The 18854-nt window shown below is 38.8% G+C and overlaps 1 protein-coding gene across 1 annotated transcript in view; it reads left to right on the plus strand.

The window, feature by feature from the left end:
• The window catches only part of LOC126457743 (tyrosine aminotransferase), a 205346-nt gene extending 190549 nt beyond the window's left edge, over positions 1-14797 (plus strand). The window contains exons 8-11 of the mRNA XM_050094290.1: positions 6153-6281; positions 7731-7814; positions 13319-13417; positions 13751-14797. Coding sequence (XP_049950247.1) covers positions 6153-6281; positions 7731-7814; positions 13319-13417; positions 13751-13897 — 459 coding nt within the window. The 3' untranslated portion in view covers positions 13898-14797. The remainder of the gene's footprint in view (positions 1-6152; positions 6282-7730; positions 7815-13318; positions 13418-13750) is intronic.
• Positions 14798-18854: the final 4057 nt, after the last annotated feature.

Consider the following 18854-nt stretch of genomic DNA (forward strand, 5'->3'; position numbering starts at 1 on the left):
TTTCTTTTGTTTCATCATACATTTCTTCAATTTCTTCGTCATCTGCAGAGCTAGTTGGCATATAAACTTGTACTACTGTAGCAGGTGTGGGTTTCGTATCTATCTTGGCCACAATAATGTGTTCACTATGCTGTTTGTAGTGGCTTACCCGCATTCCTTTTTTCCTATTCATTATTAAACCTACTCCTGCATTACCCCTATTTGATTTTGTGTTTATAACCCAGTAGTCACCTGACCAGAAGTCTTGTTCCTCCTGCCACCGAACTTCACTAATTCCCACTGTATCTAACTTTAACCTGTCCATTTCCCTTTTTAAATTTTCTAACCTACCTGTCCAATTAAGTGATCAGACATTCCACGCTCCGATCCATAGAATGCAAGTTTTCTTTCTCCTGATAACGACATCCTCTTGAGTAGTCCCCGCCCGGAGATCCGAATGGGGGACTATTTTACCTCCGGAATATTTTACCCAAGAGGACGCCATCATCATTTAATCATACAGTAAAGGTGCATGCCCTCGGGAAAAATTACGGCCGTAGTTTTCCCTTGCTTTCAGCCGTTCGCAGTACCAGCACAGCAAGGCCGTTTTGGTTATTGTTACGAGGCCAGGTCAGTCAATCATCCAGACTGTTGCCCTTGCAACTACTGAAAAGGCTGCTGCCCCTCTTCAGGAACCACACGTTTGTCTGGCCTCTCAACAGATACCCCTCCGTTGTGGTTGCACCTACGGTACGGCTATCTGTATCGCTGAGGCACGCAAGCCTCCCCACCAACGACAAGGTCCATGGTTCATGGGGTGCTGGCTGCACTACCTCTCCTAAAAATATCTGTACTACTTCTGACTATGACACATCTTTCATCTCTAACTCTGTCACCGCGACTTTCTCTCTCTCCATTACACATAATAATATAACAACAAAATTCCAAAAGGTCACTACAAGTTAGTCTTTATGACACGTCATGAGTCATCTACACTTTCTACACTGCCTTGCAATATGACCATATCAATGGCACATATAACAGGTTAAAGGCACTGACTCTGTTCATGGCACTGAATGCCCAAGTAAGTTACACTGCATACATCTCACAGTCACCAAATACTGCTCTCTACCATTACCTTTAAATTCAAGTAAATCAATCAGCTTCTCTGGCCTAAACAAGGTGACCTCCAAGCTAAAATGACAGTCATGCCTCACTTGCATGTCTATTACACCCTCCAACATGTAACAAAATAGTTCATCACACACTGCACCATGTTGCAACTGTAGGTTGTAGTGTGTAAAGATGATGCTCCAATTTCTGTCACCAAACTATAGTACTCCCTGGTGCAGACTGGTGTGGCTATGAGCCAGGATGGTGCAAACAGGTGGTAGAAGTGAGGTGGGGGCCAGGTGGCTCCAGAGAAAGGCAGCTGCAAATGTAATAATTACTTTTACTGACACAACTATGCTGCTTTATACAATGGGTCAGTGGCTGGCTGGCTGCTGAATTCTGCTGGGCTGGCTGCCTGCACAACTCTTGTTGCTGACACTGTATTACACCGCATCAGTGGTCCCATTATGTAAGCCAGGTGCATGAATGCTGTGCCAGCAGTGTGCAAACTCGGTGCTGTTGCGGCTGCTACAGTTCCTGGCATTGTCCAATGACATCGGGGGGACGGGGAGGAGGGGGGGGGGGGGGGGGGGGTGAAGGGGGGGGGGTGTATGCCAACTGCACTGAGGTGCCCTTCTGACAGTGGCAGATGGTGCAGGGAGCTGGAGATGACCCGATGTGGCCAAATACACTGTGGTACTATGTCCAGGAAGAAACTTAGTGCACAGAGCTGTTGCTCTGCCATGGCCCCGAACTGCTAACCTCTGGACTGGCGGCCTCTGTTGGCTAGGTCTACATGGCATTTTCTCTGGCACAACCCCATTGTCCTGGTTGGGCTGATAGACTCAGAATAATTCTATTACAAAATTGACCAATGCTTACAATCACCACTGGTGCGCTTCTTGTGCATATGCATCACTATCAGACATGTATCTTGAAACACTACTGCCACTGTCAATTTGGAAATCTGCCTTGCCCCTTGCTGCACCAGTCACTGCAGTACCACTGAGTTCACTGTTTCAGCAAGCTAATCTGCCTCACACCATTGCACTGGCCTTGTTGAATTGTTACAGTAACAACACCCCGCACTGGTCCATCGTCAGTGCTGCTGCAATACCCCGCTCAGGGTCACACTAATATTCCCATATATGGTCATTATGCTACAGTTTTTACTCTCTACAGCTCCTTCTAGTACCACGGAAATAATACCCGAATGTCTTAACACACATTTTAACTCAGATGCATCGTCTGTTAAGCTAATTGTGTGATAATTCTCGCACTTCTCTTCCCCTGTTATCTTCAGGAGTGTGAGCACAAATTTTTTCTGAAAATCTGATTGTATGTCTCCAGATTCATCGATTCTACATACTAGTTGAATTGTCACTTGGTTACAACTTCCCTTCTACTTCATCTGATCGCAAGTCTTCCAAAGCTCTGTTCAGCTTTGACTCTAATACTGGATCCCCCATTTGTCCCATACTGGACTGATATTTCTTAAATCTCTTCCCATTCATAGAGGCCTTTAATTTTCCTCTTTCCAACTTACACTCTCTCCTGTGTACTTAATAGCGAAATTCTGACCACACTCTTAATTTTGATATCCTTTCTTTTAATTTTGCTGGAGGTAATTTTGACTTTTGCATATCGTGAATCAGACCTTCCAATGACCATTTTTTTTTTTTTTTTTTTTTTTTTTTCAATTTCTACATATTTACTTGCCTGCACTTCCTTTTTATTTTATTCGTAAAATATTTATAGTTTTGTATTGTTGAATTTCCCTGAACATTTTTGTACTTTCTTCTTTCATCCATCGATTGAAGTATTTCTTCTGTTACCCAAGATTTCGTCAGTGTTACCTTCTGTGTACCTACGTATGTCTGTCCAACTTCTGTGATTGTCGTTTTTAGAGATGTCCATTCCTCTTCAATTGAACTGCCTACTATGATCCCCATTATTGCAGTATCTATAGCCTCATAAAACTTCAAATGCATCTCATTGTTAATCAGTACTTTAGTATCACAATTCTTTGGACACTGATTTTTCTGGAAGAGTGTCTTAAACTTCAGCCTACAATCTGAGACTACACCTGCTCCTGGCTACGTGTTATAGTCCAATATCTGATTTCAGAAACTCTGTCTGACCATGATGTAATTTAGCTGAAATCTTCCCCTATCTCAGGCCTTTTAGAAGTATACCTCCTCTCTGACCTTTGAACAGCATATTTGCTACTATTAGCTGAAATTTATTGCAGAACTCAGTCTGTCTTTCTCCTCTCTCATTCCAACTATCATGTCCATATTCTCTCAAAACTCTTTCTTGTATTCCTTCCCCTACTACCACGTTCCAGTCCCCAGTGATTATTAGATTATCATCTCCTCTTACATACTGAGTTATTCATTCAGTATCTGTATACAGTTTCTCTTTCTCTGTATCTAAGTTACAGCAGCCAATGTGACAAATTTTCTGGCATATACAACTAAATTTCAACACTTTTCGGAAGTACATTTTTTGTGTTATATTGAAAAGAGCCTCCGATGAAGACTTCAGCACCATAATGTGTGGAGGCTGATCAAACAATAACAGTATAAAAGCTTTGAAAACCAATGTCCAGCCTTAAGGGTAGAAGTCCCATAAAAATCTTCCCTGATGTACTAAATGTAAGGAAATACATAACTTAGGTATAGTTTGTGTGTTAATCTGTGAGCCTGAAGCCCATCATCTTAATCTCTGCTGTTGCAGCAATCACACAACTTGCTTATTAAGCTATTCAGACTTTCACAATGTATACAATGGTCAAAAAATTGGATAAGGTTTTTGTGTATGGCGAATGTTGCCGAACTGTTACAGCAGTGGTACAATTGTATGCTGGAAAGTATCCTGATTGTGCCACATCCTAATGATCTGTTTTGCAAACATTATAAAAAATTCAAGACACTCAAAGTGTGAAGAATAAAATGTGCCACAAAAAACAGAAACTAATGGGATGCAAGTAACTAATTTTGTAGCAGCAGTAACACACAATTCACATGTCACTACGAGACAGCTTGAATGTGCAAGAGGGATCAGCCAAAGAACTGTTCTGCAAATACTACATTCAAATGCATTTATCATTTCCACATTTTGCTCCATCATCTGCTTGATGAAAATGACTCTTAATGACATGTACAAAAAATGCAAAGGGATGCTGTTTTTCTATGCAAGATCTTGATTACAAAGCATTTTTTATAAACAAATCTTCATAATATGGCCTACTGGCCAGTAAAATACATGTTGACAGAGAGAACTGAATATGCAGTGACCTTAGTCTGTGAGCATATGGTGCAAGTTTTTCAGTAATCACATCATTGGTCCATGTTTTATTGATGAAACTCTAAATAGACACATGGATCTACAGTACAAAACACAAATGCTGCTGTAGTTACTGGAAGACAACTGACTTGAATTAAAGCAATTCACGTGGTACCAAAATGACAAATAACCTTCTCATTCCACACAGATAATGACAAAATTCCTTCACAGAATATTTGGAAATCGTTGGATTGGTCATTTGGGAAACACAAAATGGCATGCATGCTTAACTGGCACATCTGGATTGTGGGGAAAATTAAAGCAAGAGGTCTGCAAGGAAACACTAACAACTGCTGAAGACATGAAATGCCATATAACATGGGCTTGTCCTGTGATAAGTTCAGATGAAATTCAGTGAGCTGTATAGTCTGCAGGAATGGCTTTATATTATGTATCAGTACTCAGTGTCAATATTTTGAGCATCTGATATGATAATCACAATGAACACTTGTACTGTATCTAAGTCATATGTCTGCTAATAGTTGACATAACAGGGCAGATGTCTGTTCCTGATAGTAGAATAGTGTTAGCACTCTGTTATCTTGTTACTATTTGGTCATGACTTATACAGACCATGCTGTTGAAGTTCTCTTCATAAGGTCTTTCCAATGTCATGAGAAAAAATTATATAGTTCCATAAGAACATAAAAAATTGGTGTCACAATTTGAAAGCTAAAAATGCTAAAAACTGCTTACATTCATTAAAAAGTTCACCACATTGTCTGCTATAGTTCCTACAAAACTGCACCTCAGTATATTTACTTGTTCTGAATATGTTTGGGGATGGCCTCTCTTAATTTACCTCACACTGTGGCTCCACTTAATGGAGATCTGGTTGATGGTACTTATTTGAGTTGTGTGGCAACAATGAAGCTTGATGGCATCATTACATAATAATGTGGATCTGTTTTAGGATTTCAGAATAAATCCAGATGTTCTGAACACATATCGCACACAGCATGCTTCCCATGCTGTGGAAATAGTTTGGAAAGAGCCCTTTCCTGTACTGCTGTCCCTAATACAAGAACCGTTACACTGTAGTTTGAAGAAAATCTTGGAAAGTGAAAGTCATGGCTGGACTGGGTCTAGAACCTAAAACCTTGCCTTTTGTGGCCAATGCTTTTACTCGTTGAGCCATACAAGCATGACACACAGCCCATCCTCACAGCTTCACATTTGCAAGGAAGTTTCTCTTACAGTCCAGTTACTTGGATGGCTCATTTGGAAAGAGGACTGCCCACAAAAGGCGAGGATCTGGCTTCAGGTTCCAGTACGGAACATAATTTTAATTTGCCAGGAAGTTTCAGAGCAACACTACAGATAGAAAGATTCATTCTGAAAAGTAATGTGGGTTTTTATGTCTGCTCAAAGCTGAATGTCATCAAACATCTTCAGCATCAGCATCTGTTGTGTGCCAGATAAATCCACTCTAATCCCCAGCAATGGCCATTCACAATTTTGGAGAAAGAACGCAACCAAAATGCATTTTTAGAGTATTAGAAGTTAACGGAAAACATTTCCTTATGATAAAACCCTCTTACAATAGCAGGAGGAGGTCCCAGATTCTGTTATTTTCACTTCTTACATTTATCAAATGTCTGGAAACTTTCGACCACATAATCTACCTGTGGCTGAGAATAACATGACATACATTCTTTCATCAGTTTCCTGAAAATATTTTGCCTCTTACTGAAACATGTTTCTTTCACCAGATCCGAAAGGCTCTTCAAAGCCTCAGTCAGAGAACTATTGGTAGTAACACACTGGTACAAGGAGCCATTCCTGCCATACTCAGCAACACACCACAGAAATTCTTTGAAGACACCATAAAAGTATTACAGGTGAGTTGACACAGCAAATATTATTACAAAAAGAATGAAGGTATAATTAAGTAACACTCCTGTTTTGATTTTTCATAATTCTCTTTTCTGTAGTGTTCATGACACTACAGGACCATATTAAACTTCAGTGGTGTACCTCAGAAGTGGATTCTGAGACATTCATCTACTATTTTCCAACTTGCAGGTTTTATTTTTTATTTTTCCCCTGCAGAACTTGAAGTTCCCAATTATGATCTTCTTACATGTTTTCTGTTAACATAAATTTGCAAATCACTGGGCAAATGGAATAATGAGTATTGTCTTGAGTAATCAATAGCTCAGTACAAATGAAAATTACTTTTGGATTTTAAATTCCAAACAAGTATGTAAACCTAGGAAAGCAAGTCTTGAGCTCAATCAGTAACTTTTATAATAAGAACAATGAGTAACTTTTGCAAATGACTTAAAGCAGTTGGATACTGATTCAAGATTACACATTTGAATCACTAACTAAGTAGCAGAATCTTTATTTAAAGCACACAGTGCTCTTGCTTCAGTTTCTCATAGTAATCAGATACTTGTCTGTGTCTCGACAACCTTATCTTGGTCCAGTCATTTTGATGGTATGCTAACCATCACAGCAAAAAGTGGAGGAGACAAGACAATGAAGCACAAATGAACACTAGATCACAATGAATACTAAATAAATCATAACCAAATAAAACAAATAATAATTTCAATCACTTTTTCTATTTTTCTTACTGCTGAATAAATCAACATTAAATTATGCTCATATAACAAAAGCAACCTTCTCCTTTACTCAAAATCCTACAGCATAATCTCTGCAAATGCAGTCGATGGTACCAAAGTGAGCCTGGAAATCCTGTTTTCAAACAAGTAACTGCTAGAACCATGAATAGGAATGATGAAAAAAATTGACAAAAAGTATAACAATGCATTTACTAAAAATGACTAATATCCCATCTAAAAAGTCTCAAAGCTGGTTCACTAAAATAAAAACAGCATTCCACATTTATTCTATAACAAACAGCTGTTGAAGTGGACAAATAATTTCTGAAAATACAAAATGTAATCTAAGGACAAAGAAATTAATGTTAGGTGATAATGGCTAAAGTGCCATTAAACACATTCAGGTTGAGACCAACATATAATTATGTTCTTGCTAGAAGGCAAATCCTACCAGTCATACCTAAAAATGGCAACAATATATACTATATTTTCATTCTTTTCTTCTGTTTTTTGTCCACCTCAAGGGAACCACTCCCTTTCTAACAACTGTTGTTCTTGTTTCCTGATGGCTTCATCCTGCCAAGCTTTCACCAAAGCCATTGTCATTTACACCAATACATATTACTCTGCTTCCATTCCCTTGCCATATTGTTATGCTATTTATCAACAGCTCCACCCAGTGCACTCTCTTTCTTATGCTTTTCTTCTGTTTTTTAACAGGACAATGCTGATCTTGCATATGACATTTTATCTGAAGTGAAGGGCCTTCGTCCAGTAATGCCTCAGGGTGCTATGTATATGATGGTATGTATAAGTATTTAGTATCGACTTAACTCAGTGACATATTATGGTAAAATATGTCGTCATGGGAAAATTGTTGTTGTATTTGTTTTTTGAAAGAAGTGTGCACTTAGTTTACACATCTTCTGTCTAATATAAGGGACAAATCAAAAATTACAATAAACAGCACAGAGTTTGATGACTGTAACCAACAGAACTAGAGTTGGGAAGTATTTTTGTCACCCACTACTACAATAATACTCTAATATACTAGCTAGTGTCATGAATGAATCAGGAGTGAAATAAAAGAAATATATCCAGCCACAGATTCAGCCAGAAATACTGAAACATTGTCTCCCAAAGAGTTATTCCAATAACACGACCACATAAAAAATTGTTGACAAATACTGAGCCCAACTGCAGGGCAATACACTTAGCATATACACGGTGGATCACCTAAAACTTGACCACAAATACTGCAGAAATGGAAAGTGTTGCTGATGTGAATTTTTCACAGAATGGATTGGTAGTCAGGGGCTTGTATTGTTAGCCAATCAGGTGATTGTAGTAATACTTAGAAAGTGTATTTTTGTGCAAACACACTTTTTAAATGGAACAACAGTTATTGACTTCAACAAATTAAAAGTAAGGTAAATTAGAATGTCAGTGGTGTTTGTTGCAGAATTCTAGTGCGAATCATTTATGAGATATCATGTTTTGAAAAGTTCCCACACTGACACTTGTACAATACCTGTGGTAGCACACACTAAAGAACAACACAAGTGCATCCACTAGTTATAACGATTTTGACCAGTAACAAGAGAATTGACCATCACAGGTTGTGTTCAAGATGACCAATGGCAGCAGCAATACATGCTTCCAGTATGGTAACAAACGACTGCTGCACACATGCTAGCATTTCAGCAGAGATGTCCGAGCAGCCTCCAGTAATACATTTTGCATATTTACAGGTGTAGTTGGTATGTCCTTGTAGACAACATCTTTCAGCTTTCCTCATTGAAAAAAAGTCTACAGGCGTCAAATCCAGGGAATGGGCTGGAGGCGTCAAATCCAGGGAATGGGCTGGCTAAGGTACAGATCTTCTGTATCCAATCCAATAATAGGGAAACAATTCATGAAAATATGCTGTAGTATACTTCATGCACTATTGGCTGGACAGCCATCACGTTGGTACCACATGTTCCTTCTAGTCTGTAGAGGAACGTCTTCTAGCATCCATGGAAGATGGTCAATTAGGAGGGGAGTCGTGATACTTGTGCACGTTCAGTGTTCTATCTTTGGAAAATGAGCCTATGAGCTAGTGGTTCACTTTCCCACACCACACGTTTACACTCCATGGACACCGACGTTCCACCTGATGATGGCAATGGTGACTGTCAACAGGCCAGTAGTGCATGGTTTGGCAGTTTACCTGGCCGTGATTGGTAAATGTGGCTTCATCGCTAAACAAGACACATGATACATCTGGAATATCCTGTCTTAATGCCCATGTACAGAAGTTAACACTATTTTCATAATTGTTTTGATGCAGCTCTTGATGGAGAGAGATGTGATATGGATGAAACCTATGTTGAGGGAGAATGCATAGAGCACTTGTGTGACTCATGCCATTTCCTCATACGATTGTGCAGGAGCTCGGGTGTGGTCAACCGCAACAGCAGCAAGAACATTAATTTCTCCCTCCTCCATCATTGCTTGTTTCCTTTTGTTATATTGTCTAGCTGTTACACTACCCGCAGACATAACTGACTGAAAAAATTGATAGGCCTAAATAATTGCTGAGATGATTGATGTATATTGGGATATTGTGCCACATACACCGTAAAAGAATGAACTGCTTTCTTGCTATACTCTTCATACACCATGAGCATGTCAGCTTTTCCTGCACTGGCAAATCCCATTGTCCACTCATGATCTGTGGCTTTGACTGTCACACACTAACAGACCAGTAAGTCACAGTGCACTCAAGGAACACACAAGCATACTGTAAGCAAATATAACATTGTACCTAGCAAATACGAAGATTGAATGGCGCAGATAGGTGTCAGTGTGGAATCTTTTCAAAATACACCTCGTACACGACTCACACTAGAAACCTGCAACAAACAACACCACAAGTACAGGCCCCCTGAGACCTGAGGGGGCCCGAGTTAAAACAAATAATTATTATGGTAGTTGAGCAGGTTAACTGAAAACGAATGGTGTGCATCATGATAGTGTTATGGGGCAGTGGGCACACTTAGAATTTGTCCTGGTGCACGAACCTTCGGGTAAAGTCTGGCACCGGCGGGCCAGCGCTGCGACTGCAGCAACATCAAAAGGACTGGAGCAGAAGCGCCTGGAACCCTCCACCTCGCATCGCCTTGATGCTTTGAAACATTACAATGCCACGGCTATATAAAGCCCACCCTGCTGTCGCAGTCATTCAGTGTGGATAGTTTCGTTCAGTGGATTCCTCTTTGTTCTCGGGTATATGGAACACAGTTATGTTTGAGGGAGTGAATAATAAATTAATATTTTTAAACCATTATGAAAATTATGAAATATGCGTTGACTGTAGCATTTTGAATGGAACAGGAACTTCCTTAAAATACAGCTCAAACAGTAGTGTTAGTATTTGCAAAATAATTTTTATACTTCCCAAGAAGGAAAAAAACTACTTCTTGAGCAACTCAAATGTTACGCATTTTAAAAAGCCTAAAACCTTTTATCTGGCTAAGAAATAAGTCTTCATACAAAAGGAAAAACATTATCTGTACATAAATTCAGACACATACACAATTTTCAATTTGAATCTGCTAATATCTTTCACAAATGTGATAAACAACAGCTGAGAGTGGCACATATACAACAATCATACATGAAAAATGGCAAAGTCAAAACAAACAGATTTATAGCTCAGCTGAATTGTGAATTTTGGGAGTATGATCAGGGATTGACAAAATAATGTTATCTCCACCTCGGAAAGGAAACCACACACAGTGTGTACACGAAAATTTTGTTGTTGCTCGCATTAGAACTTACTTTCTAAGCAATAACAAGGTATTTTGGTCTGATAGTTTTTGAACTCTGACAGTAAAGTATTTAGTTCATAGGATTACTACACATGGAGTCTATATGTATTGTGATTCAACAGTTATTCACACATATACCGTTTACTGCTGAACTCCACAACTACATTTACTTTAGTATGTTTCTTCTTCCATGGATCATATCTATGATGACCCAGTATTCTGTGAAATATGCCAATATGTTGTCAAGGCAAATGTACTTCTTTCGAATGCTTCCATGATTACATGCCCTGTTACGGAATCTTCTGTCAAACAGATGCAACTTCAACTTGAGTTCTTATGTTACTCTCTTCAGTCTACTCAGCATATCATCAATGGCTTATGACTTTATTCCTTTTGACAGTATGCAAAGGCTGAGTAATGGATAGTACACATTTTTCCCTTCCACTATTATATTTATGTTACTGTTTAAAACTCTGACTGTTATCAATCAACTTCATAATGAAATAATTACACTCACTATAAGACTATTGTCTGCATGCTCAGCTCTGTGAAGAGATCCAATGATAAATACCCCATGTCATCTTTGTTGCTCTTTTCTGAGCAATATGTATTTTCTCCCACAATGAAGAGTTGATCCAGAACATTAGACCATATAACTCCAATGTATAAAAATAGATAAGTATTAGTTAATGAATGGGGTAGGTGCACTTCTTTCCTTTTGGGGAGAGGTTTGAAGTACATCCTGAAACAGGTACCACCCGCTACACAGAGTGAAAAAATGGTTCAAATGGCTGTGAACACTATAGGACTTAACGTCTGAGGTCATCAGTCCCCTAGAACTTAGAACTACTTAAACCTAATTAACCTAAGGACATCACACCATCCATGCCTGAGGCATGATTCGAACCTGCAACCGTAGCAGTCGCGCAGTTCCGGACCGAAGCGCCTAGAACCGCTCGGCCACCACGGCCGGCTCACAGAGTGAAAATTTATAGATTGCTCTCCAGTACACTATCGTACTAGACGTACTATTGTATGCATATAAGAGGGCTGTTCAAAAAGTATCCGACTTTTATTTAAAAATCAATTTTTATTCAGATACTATTGTACGACACTTGTCACCTTCAAAGTAGTCCCCTTCAGCTTCTATGCACCTCTTCCAACACTACTGCCACTGCTAGAAGCACTGCTGGAAAGTCGCTCTTGATATGGTGCACACCTACTCTGTTGAATTTTGTATAATGTCTTCCTTCTTTTTAAATTTGATCCCTTTCAAGGTCTTTTTCAGTTTAGTTTGGTTGTAGATCAGGGGAATAGAGAGGGTGACAGACCACAGCCATGCCGTGTTTGGCCAAAAAGCTCTGAATTAATTTAGTGCAATGAGTGGGTGCCTTATTGTGGGGAAGGTGCCAACTGGCCACTGACCACTTCCAGCTGTTTACATCTCACTGCTTCATCAAGGCAATGCAGAACCTCTTGGTAGTACTCCTTATTGACATTAGTGCCTTCTTGGGAATACTCATGATGTACTATGCCACTGGAGTTAAGAAAGATGGTCAGCCTGACTTTCACATTGCTATGGACGTGCCTCATTTTTTTGGGTCTCGGGGATGACAGATGCTCCCATTGCGGTGACTGGAATTTTGTTTCTGGCTTGCACACACAAACCCAGGACACACCACCAATTGTCACTGTGTTAAGGAAGTTGGGATTACTGTTCATAGTATCCAGCATGTCATGTGCAATCTCCGAAGTTGGTGCTGCTCAGTTGTTGGCAACTTCGGCAAAAATTTTGTTGAGATCTTCCTGAGGTCCAAATGTTTCATTAAAATGGAATTAATGGATCCAGTACTAATTTCAACCTCGTCTGCAAGTTCTCTGATCACAATCTGTCTATCTTGCATCACCGGGGTCCTTATGTGATAATTAACAACCTCAGTTGTGGATGATGAGGGCCTACCTGAACATGCTTCACTCTTCACTGGTGAGCGGCCATCAGAAAGTGGTTGTATCACTCCTTTGTCCATGTGGTATCCATTGCTTCGCCCCCAAACACTTGTTGAACCTTGGAGATTGTTTCAACGTGAGCATTACCAAGCTTAAAACAAAATTTGATGCAATAACATGGTTCCACTTTTTCTATCATTTTTCTCAAAACACAAATTCTGAAGACTACCAGTAACATGTGAACTTTTGTCAGTGGCTAACCAGGGACTGACTGTTCTCAGAGCTGTGAAAAAAAAATATCAAGTCCACACACACTACATATGCCTATAAACATAGAGAGCATGCATGCACCTTGATACCATTGTTGGTTTCAACGTTAAAAAATAAGCTTGGATACTTTTAGAGCAGCCCTCGTAATCAATTTATTTTAAGTTTAGCTTATACTTCAATATGTGAATTTTACAATAAAATGTAAGACACATTCCAGTTTAGGTGACACTTCATGTACATTTTATACCTACTGATACTGAAATTTCTGTTTTCCAGGTAGGAATAACGGTAACATTATTTCCAGAATTTTCTTCAGACCTTGATTTTGTTGAAAGACTTGTTAGTGAAGAATCAGTGTTCTGCTTACCAAGTCAGGTGAGTTTTCACATGCACTCTTAGAAGAGGCAGCTTAAAGTATGAAAGGTTGACAAACAGTTTCATTTTTGTATTGTTGTAGAATGGAAATTGCTGTTTTTCTGTATTCAGACTATATACTTTGCCATTGCTTTCTAAGTGTAAGAAGCACCAATAAACTAAATTTACATTTTATATAAGATAACATATTGCATTCCACTTGTACATGAACAGCACAAAAGAAGTCTCTTTCACTATTTGTGATATTACTTATTTTGATGCCTGCTTGTAATTGTGTTTCATTATTTGTGATATTACGTATTTTGATGCCTGCTTGTAACTGTGTTTTGACAGTGTTTCAATTACCCAAACTACATGCGTCTCGTGCTGACAGTTCCAAAAGAACAAATGGAGAAAGCTTGCAAAAGAATAGCTGCATTCTGCCAGCGTCATCACCAGGACTACCTTTCAAAGCGAATTTCATCTGTGAGCATTACATGATGTAAAAGAATCTTAGATTTCTTAAAAAGCTACTGAGCTTATGCTGAGCACCCACACCTATTATCTAACATGTTCCTCCTCAAGAATAATGAGAAGTACGTGAATGAGTTATATTTATGATTGGATCAGATTTCTAAACATACTTCCTGAAGTCCGGAGACCGCTTTTCTTAATTGTGACTGGAATATTCAGTGGAGGTGAAAAATAGAAATCTATACATGTGATGAAGTTAAGCAATTTATAACAACTTTGTACATACAAAACAATACACTTATTGTTTAAAAAGCTGAATAAATTTCATGTTTGTCAGAGGAGAGATTGTGAATATGCATCAGGTTAGACTTCTGTCTATCTGTGCATTATTTCTTGTATTATTTGATTAAAGCAACATGCTCCATTTCACTGAAGTTTCATAAAATACCTACTAAAATAGATATCAATAGGCAATCCTTTCCAGAGTGATAGATTTAATTATTTTATTTGTTTTATATTTTTTACTGATTTCAATATTCACTGGGCATAAGTATACGACTTCATGTATGTATCTTTACAACTTTGTATTAAAGAATGGGATGACTGAGGGGAAAAAAGGAGAAAATATAATTTATGCATGTTTCTAAAGTGGAATACATAAGACCTGTATCATAGACAATGTAAGATAATTTTACAGTAAAATAGTGAAAATGAAATGTGTAAAATTATTTGGAGAATGTTTTCTTGCAGAATGCAGTCATTTTTCTGAATAAATACACATTGTCTCTTAATAACCATTAACCTTTCTCATTAAACCCTCAAACTGTTCACAGCCTATTTAGAATGCATTCAATAGTTCATACAGTGCTTCTGGGTATTCAGCCAAGTTGTTGTTTCCATATTATGGAACTTTTATTTCATCAATCACATCAAGAAAACTTTTGAGATCACATTAAATAGTTGTTAAACATTCATTTCTTTTCCTTTTAAAACAATGAAGTTTTCTCTGCAGTCATGGAAAGTGAGAAGTGAGTGCATCTGTCATAACTGAAGTCAAACAAACTGAAAGAAAGCAGCTACTGATGCAAATGCACAGCACTGTAGATGGAACTGCAGACAGTCTCCATGATGAGTGTGGGACATCCCATGAAAATTTGTGTTGAATGACAGAAATGACTTTCGTTGTGATGTTAAAATACATTTAAAGAACTAGTTATAATATTTTAGACTTGTTCCATGTGTTTACTGTCCAACAAATTCGGTTGAATCTATTTCAGCAAGACATCACATGACCAAAATACTATAGCTGAACAAAGCATTAAATACTGTCCTGAAAATATTTTTGATAACAATAGTTTCCCACCACAACTATAAAAAGAGAAGCAACTAGAGATGAACTGACAGGTACAAAAACTGAAAACACAATTGAATCTTTAACTTTCATAATTTTCTAGAATTTCTTTATCAGGATAAAAATGTTGGAGAGGAGAAAAGAAGCATAACCATAGAAATTCTGAAGGAGGGAGACAGCACAGGAAATGAATAGTAGGTAAGGATACAGCTTACTTTCATGCTCTGCAGCAGTATTATCCAGTAACTGTTGCTAATCAATATTTCAAACTTAAAGAAATTAATACCAAAAAAGAGCAAAACAAAGAGCAAATGAAAATTTAAGTCTGAATAAACAACCGTTATGAGAAAGAGGACAGCAAGCGAATGAGCATGTGAAAACACACACACACACACACACACACACACACACACACAGAGAGAGAGAGAGAGAGAGAGAGAGAGAGAGAGAGAGAGAGGGAGAGAGAGAGTAGTTCCCATATCTGTGTTTTAAGTGAAGATCAAAATGATGAATGGCATCACACCATATTCAGCTAAATGTTACATTCCACAGGATGTTTAGTTGGTTGGTTGGTTGGTTTTGGGGGAAGGAGACCAGACAGCGAGGTCATCGGTCTCATCGGATTAGGGAAGGACGGGGAAGGAAGTCGGCCGTGCCCTTTGAAAGGAACCATCCCGGCATTTGCCTAGAGCGATTGAGGGAAATCACGGAAAACCTAAATCAGGATGGCCGGACGCGGGATTGAACCGTCGTCCTCCCGAAGGATGTTTAGTAATAAGAGTATTGGGTGTTGACAGTGAAAAGACAAACGTAACATTTGTTGACAACACAAACATACCGTGTTGAGAACCTGCAATTAAGCACAACAACAGAAACAGCTAAACAAAGTTATATTTGGTTTATAACAAACAACTGTCATGAGCTGGTCACAGGTCATGTTCCCAAAATGAACAGCATACAGACAGAAGTGATGACACTTTCTGCAGGACCTGACCATAATTTTGCAGGACAATGCTCAAGTGTGTACATTGCAAGCTGTTACTGATTTGTTTGACTGATGGGGCTGCTAAGTGCTATACCACCTACTGCACCCCCTGACATAAGCCCTTTTAAGTTCAACTCAATTTCTAAACTAAAGAAAACACTTCACAGCATTCGCTTCAGAACTGCTACAAATTCGTCGGGCAATAGACCACACCGTTCGAACTGTCAACAAAACTGCTAAGAGAAACCTATAACTTCCACATCACTGGCAACGGGCTATACACAATGCTGGTGACTATTTTGAAGGTCAGTAAAACTTTGAAATGTGTATCTATTTTGTATGAGCTGGAAATAATTAGTTGCCACTATTAAAGTTCCAGCCCTTGTATGACTAAGTGATTGACAGAACCACAATGAAGTATATTTTATAAAAAAGATGTATCATTAGTGAATAAAATGAACACACAAAGGTCATTACTACAAGAAGTTACATTGTCCCCATGATAAAAAGAATGCAAAGAAATGACATTGAAAACTGTTAAAATTAAATTATAATAAGATACAATGATTTTGGGATAGCAGTGCTCTCTACTGAGTCATTTGTTAGCATTGCATTGCTGGTGCAGGCATCATCACTGTATTTACTTCCGTGTTTTTAGAGACTCCATTCAAAGAACTCTCAAGTCTCCATAGCAACAAAACAGCTTGTGGTACTCACTTGGTAAATGTAAATACACTGTTGAGTGCCCACAAAGAAATCTTACAATTTTACATAGTGCGGTATATTTTGGTAGAAGTCTTAAGTTCACACACACAACATGCTCGATTCCACAAATGTGCTGAACAATTAGAACAGTTCCTCCTCGAGTTCTTTTTCCATTGTTTTTGATGATCTGATCCTCCCGTGAAATATACAAGACAGACTTGGAGAGAAGCGGCAGCTGATGGACTCTGTGACGGTGGGACAAGGCAACCATACTGAGCCTACTACACACTACTAAAAACACGGAAATTGGTGATAGTTTGCACCTGTCTCCCAGCAGCAGTAGCTTGTGCTTGCCTGTGCTGCAGTCAGGCAGCCTTACACATGTCTCGTGCCCCTACAAAACTTCCTTATGAATCAATCTGTCTATTAGTAAAAACCGTAACAAAATCTCTACAGTGGTTTCTGAGATCAGCCTGAACATACAGACTTAAACAGTGTACAGATGGCCATACATAAAATGAAATCTCTTGAATAAATTTCTTTGCTGTAGACATGAGATGAACATGGAAACTATGCATTAACAAAAGGTAGGTTTTATTTTACTCCAATGCCTAGAATGCAAATCAAGTTACAAATATTTCCAATGCCTATTGTATAAAATAATGTACTATAGTAAGCTGTCTAAAGTAAAAGTAAAGTATTTATTCTCCTAATATCAGGAGTAAGAATATTGTATGAAGTGTAAAACAACCTTGATTCTTACAGAACAAAGATTCCTACTGCTGTTGAACTTCTACTACATACTTATAAAAATATGAAGTAGGGAACATAATAACCATAATATACAGGGCTGTTTTTTTTTCAACCCCCGATTGGCTGTAAATAAAAGAAAAATGTACAGAAAATAATAATTTTATTACCAAAAGTACAGTAAAGTCTTAACTTACTTTTTTACATAATCGCCAAAACGATTGAGGCACTTGTCATACCGTGACACAAGCTTTTCGATGCCTTCCTCAAAGAATGTTGCCGCCAGTGAGAACAGGTAAGTCTTGACAGCGTCCTGAAGTTCTTCATTAGTAGCAAAGCACTGCCCACCTAACCATGACTTCAGTTCTCGGAACAGGTGATAATCACTTGGTGCTAGGTCCGGGCTGAATGGTGGATGTTCAAAAACTTCCCATTTAAACTTTTTGAAGAGGTCTTTTGTCATGTTGGCACTGTGTGGTCGGGTGTTGTCATGGATCAAAACAACGCCACACGAAAGCATTCCTCTGCGTTTGTTTTGAATGGCTCTGCGGAGACGACGTAAAGTTTCACAGTAAACTTCCTTGGTTATCATCGTAGCTTGCTCCATAAAGTCCACCCGCAGCACTCCTTCATGGTCCCAAAACACAGTGGGCATTGTTTTTCTTTTTGTCAGTGAATGTTTAAACTTTTTTGGCTTGCTTGGGGAAGCTGTGTCCATCCACTGCTTTGATTGTTCCTTTGTTTCAGGATTGTCATAGAGGACCCACGTTTCATCGCCAGTAACAATCGACTTCAAAGAAATGTTTCCCTCATTGGCATAAGGTGTGAGAAACAATAATGCTGACGCCATCCTTTGTGTTTTGTGGTCAGTGCTCAGTATTTTTGGGATCCAACGTGCACACAATTTCCGATAGCCTAGGTCTTGAGTCACAATTGTGTACAAAGCAGACCTTGAAATGTCTGGAAATTCATCAGACAGTTCGCTAATTGTAAACCTTCGTTTGCATCTCACCGCCTGATCAACACGCTCAACGAGGCCTACAGTGGCGACAGACTTGCAACCTTGTTCACCTTCATCATGGATGTCTGTTCGTCCATCTTTGAATTTTCAACACCATTCCCGAACACTACCATCACTCATAACGTTGTTACCATACACATTGCTCATTCTGCGATGGATTTCCACAGCACTA

The sequence above is a fragment of the Schistocerca serialis genome, chromosome 2 (genome assembly GCF_023864345.2).
Source record: "Schistocerca serialis cubense isolate TAMUIC-IGC-003099 chromosome 2, iqSchSeri2.2, whole genome shotgun sequence".
In the NCBI taxonomy this organism is placed as follows: Eukaryota; Metazoa; Arthropoda; class Insecta; order Orthoptera; family Acrididae; genus Schistocerca; species Schistocerca serialis.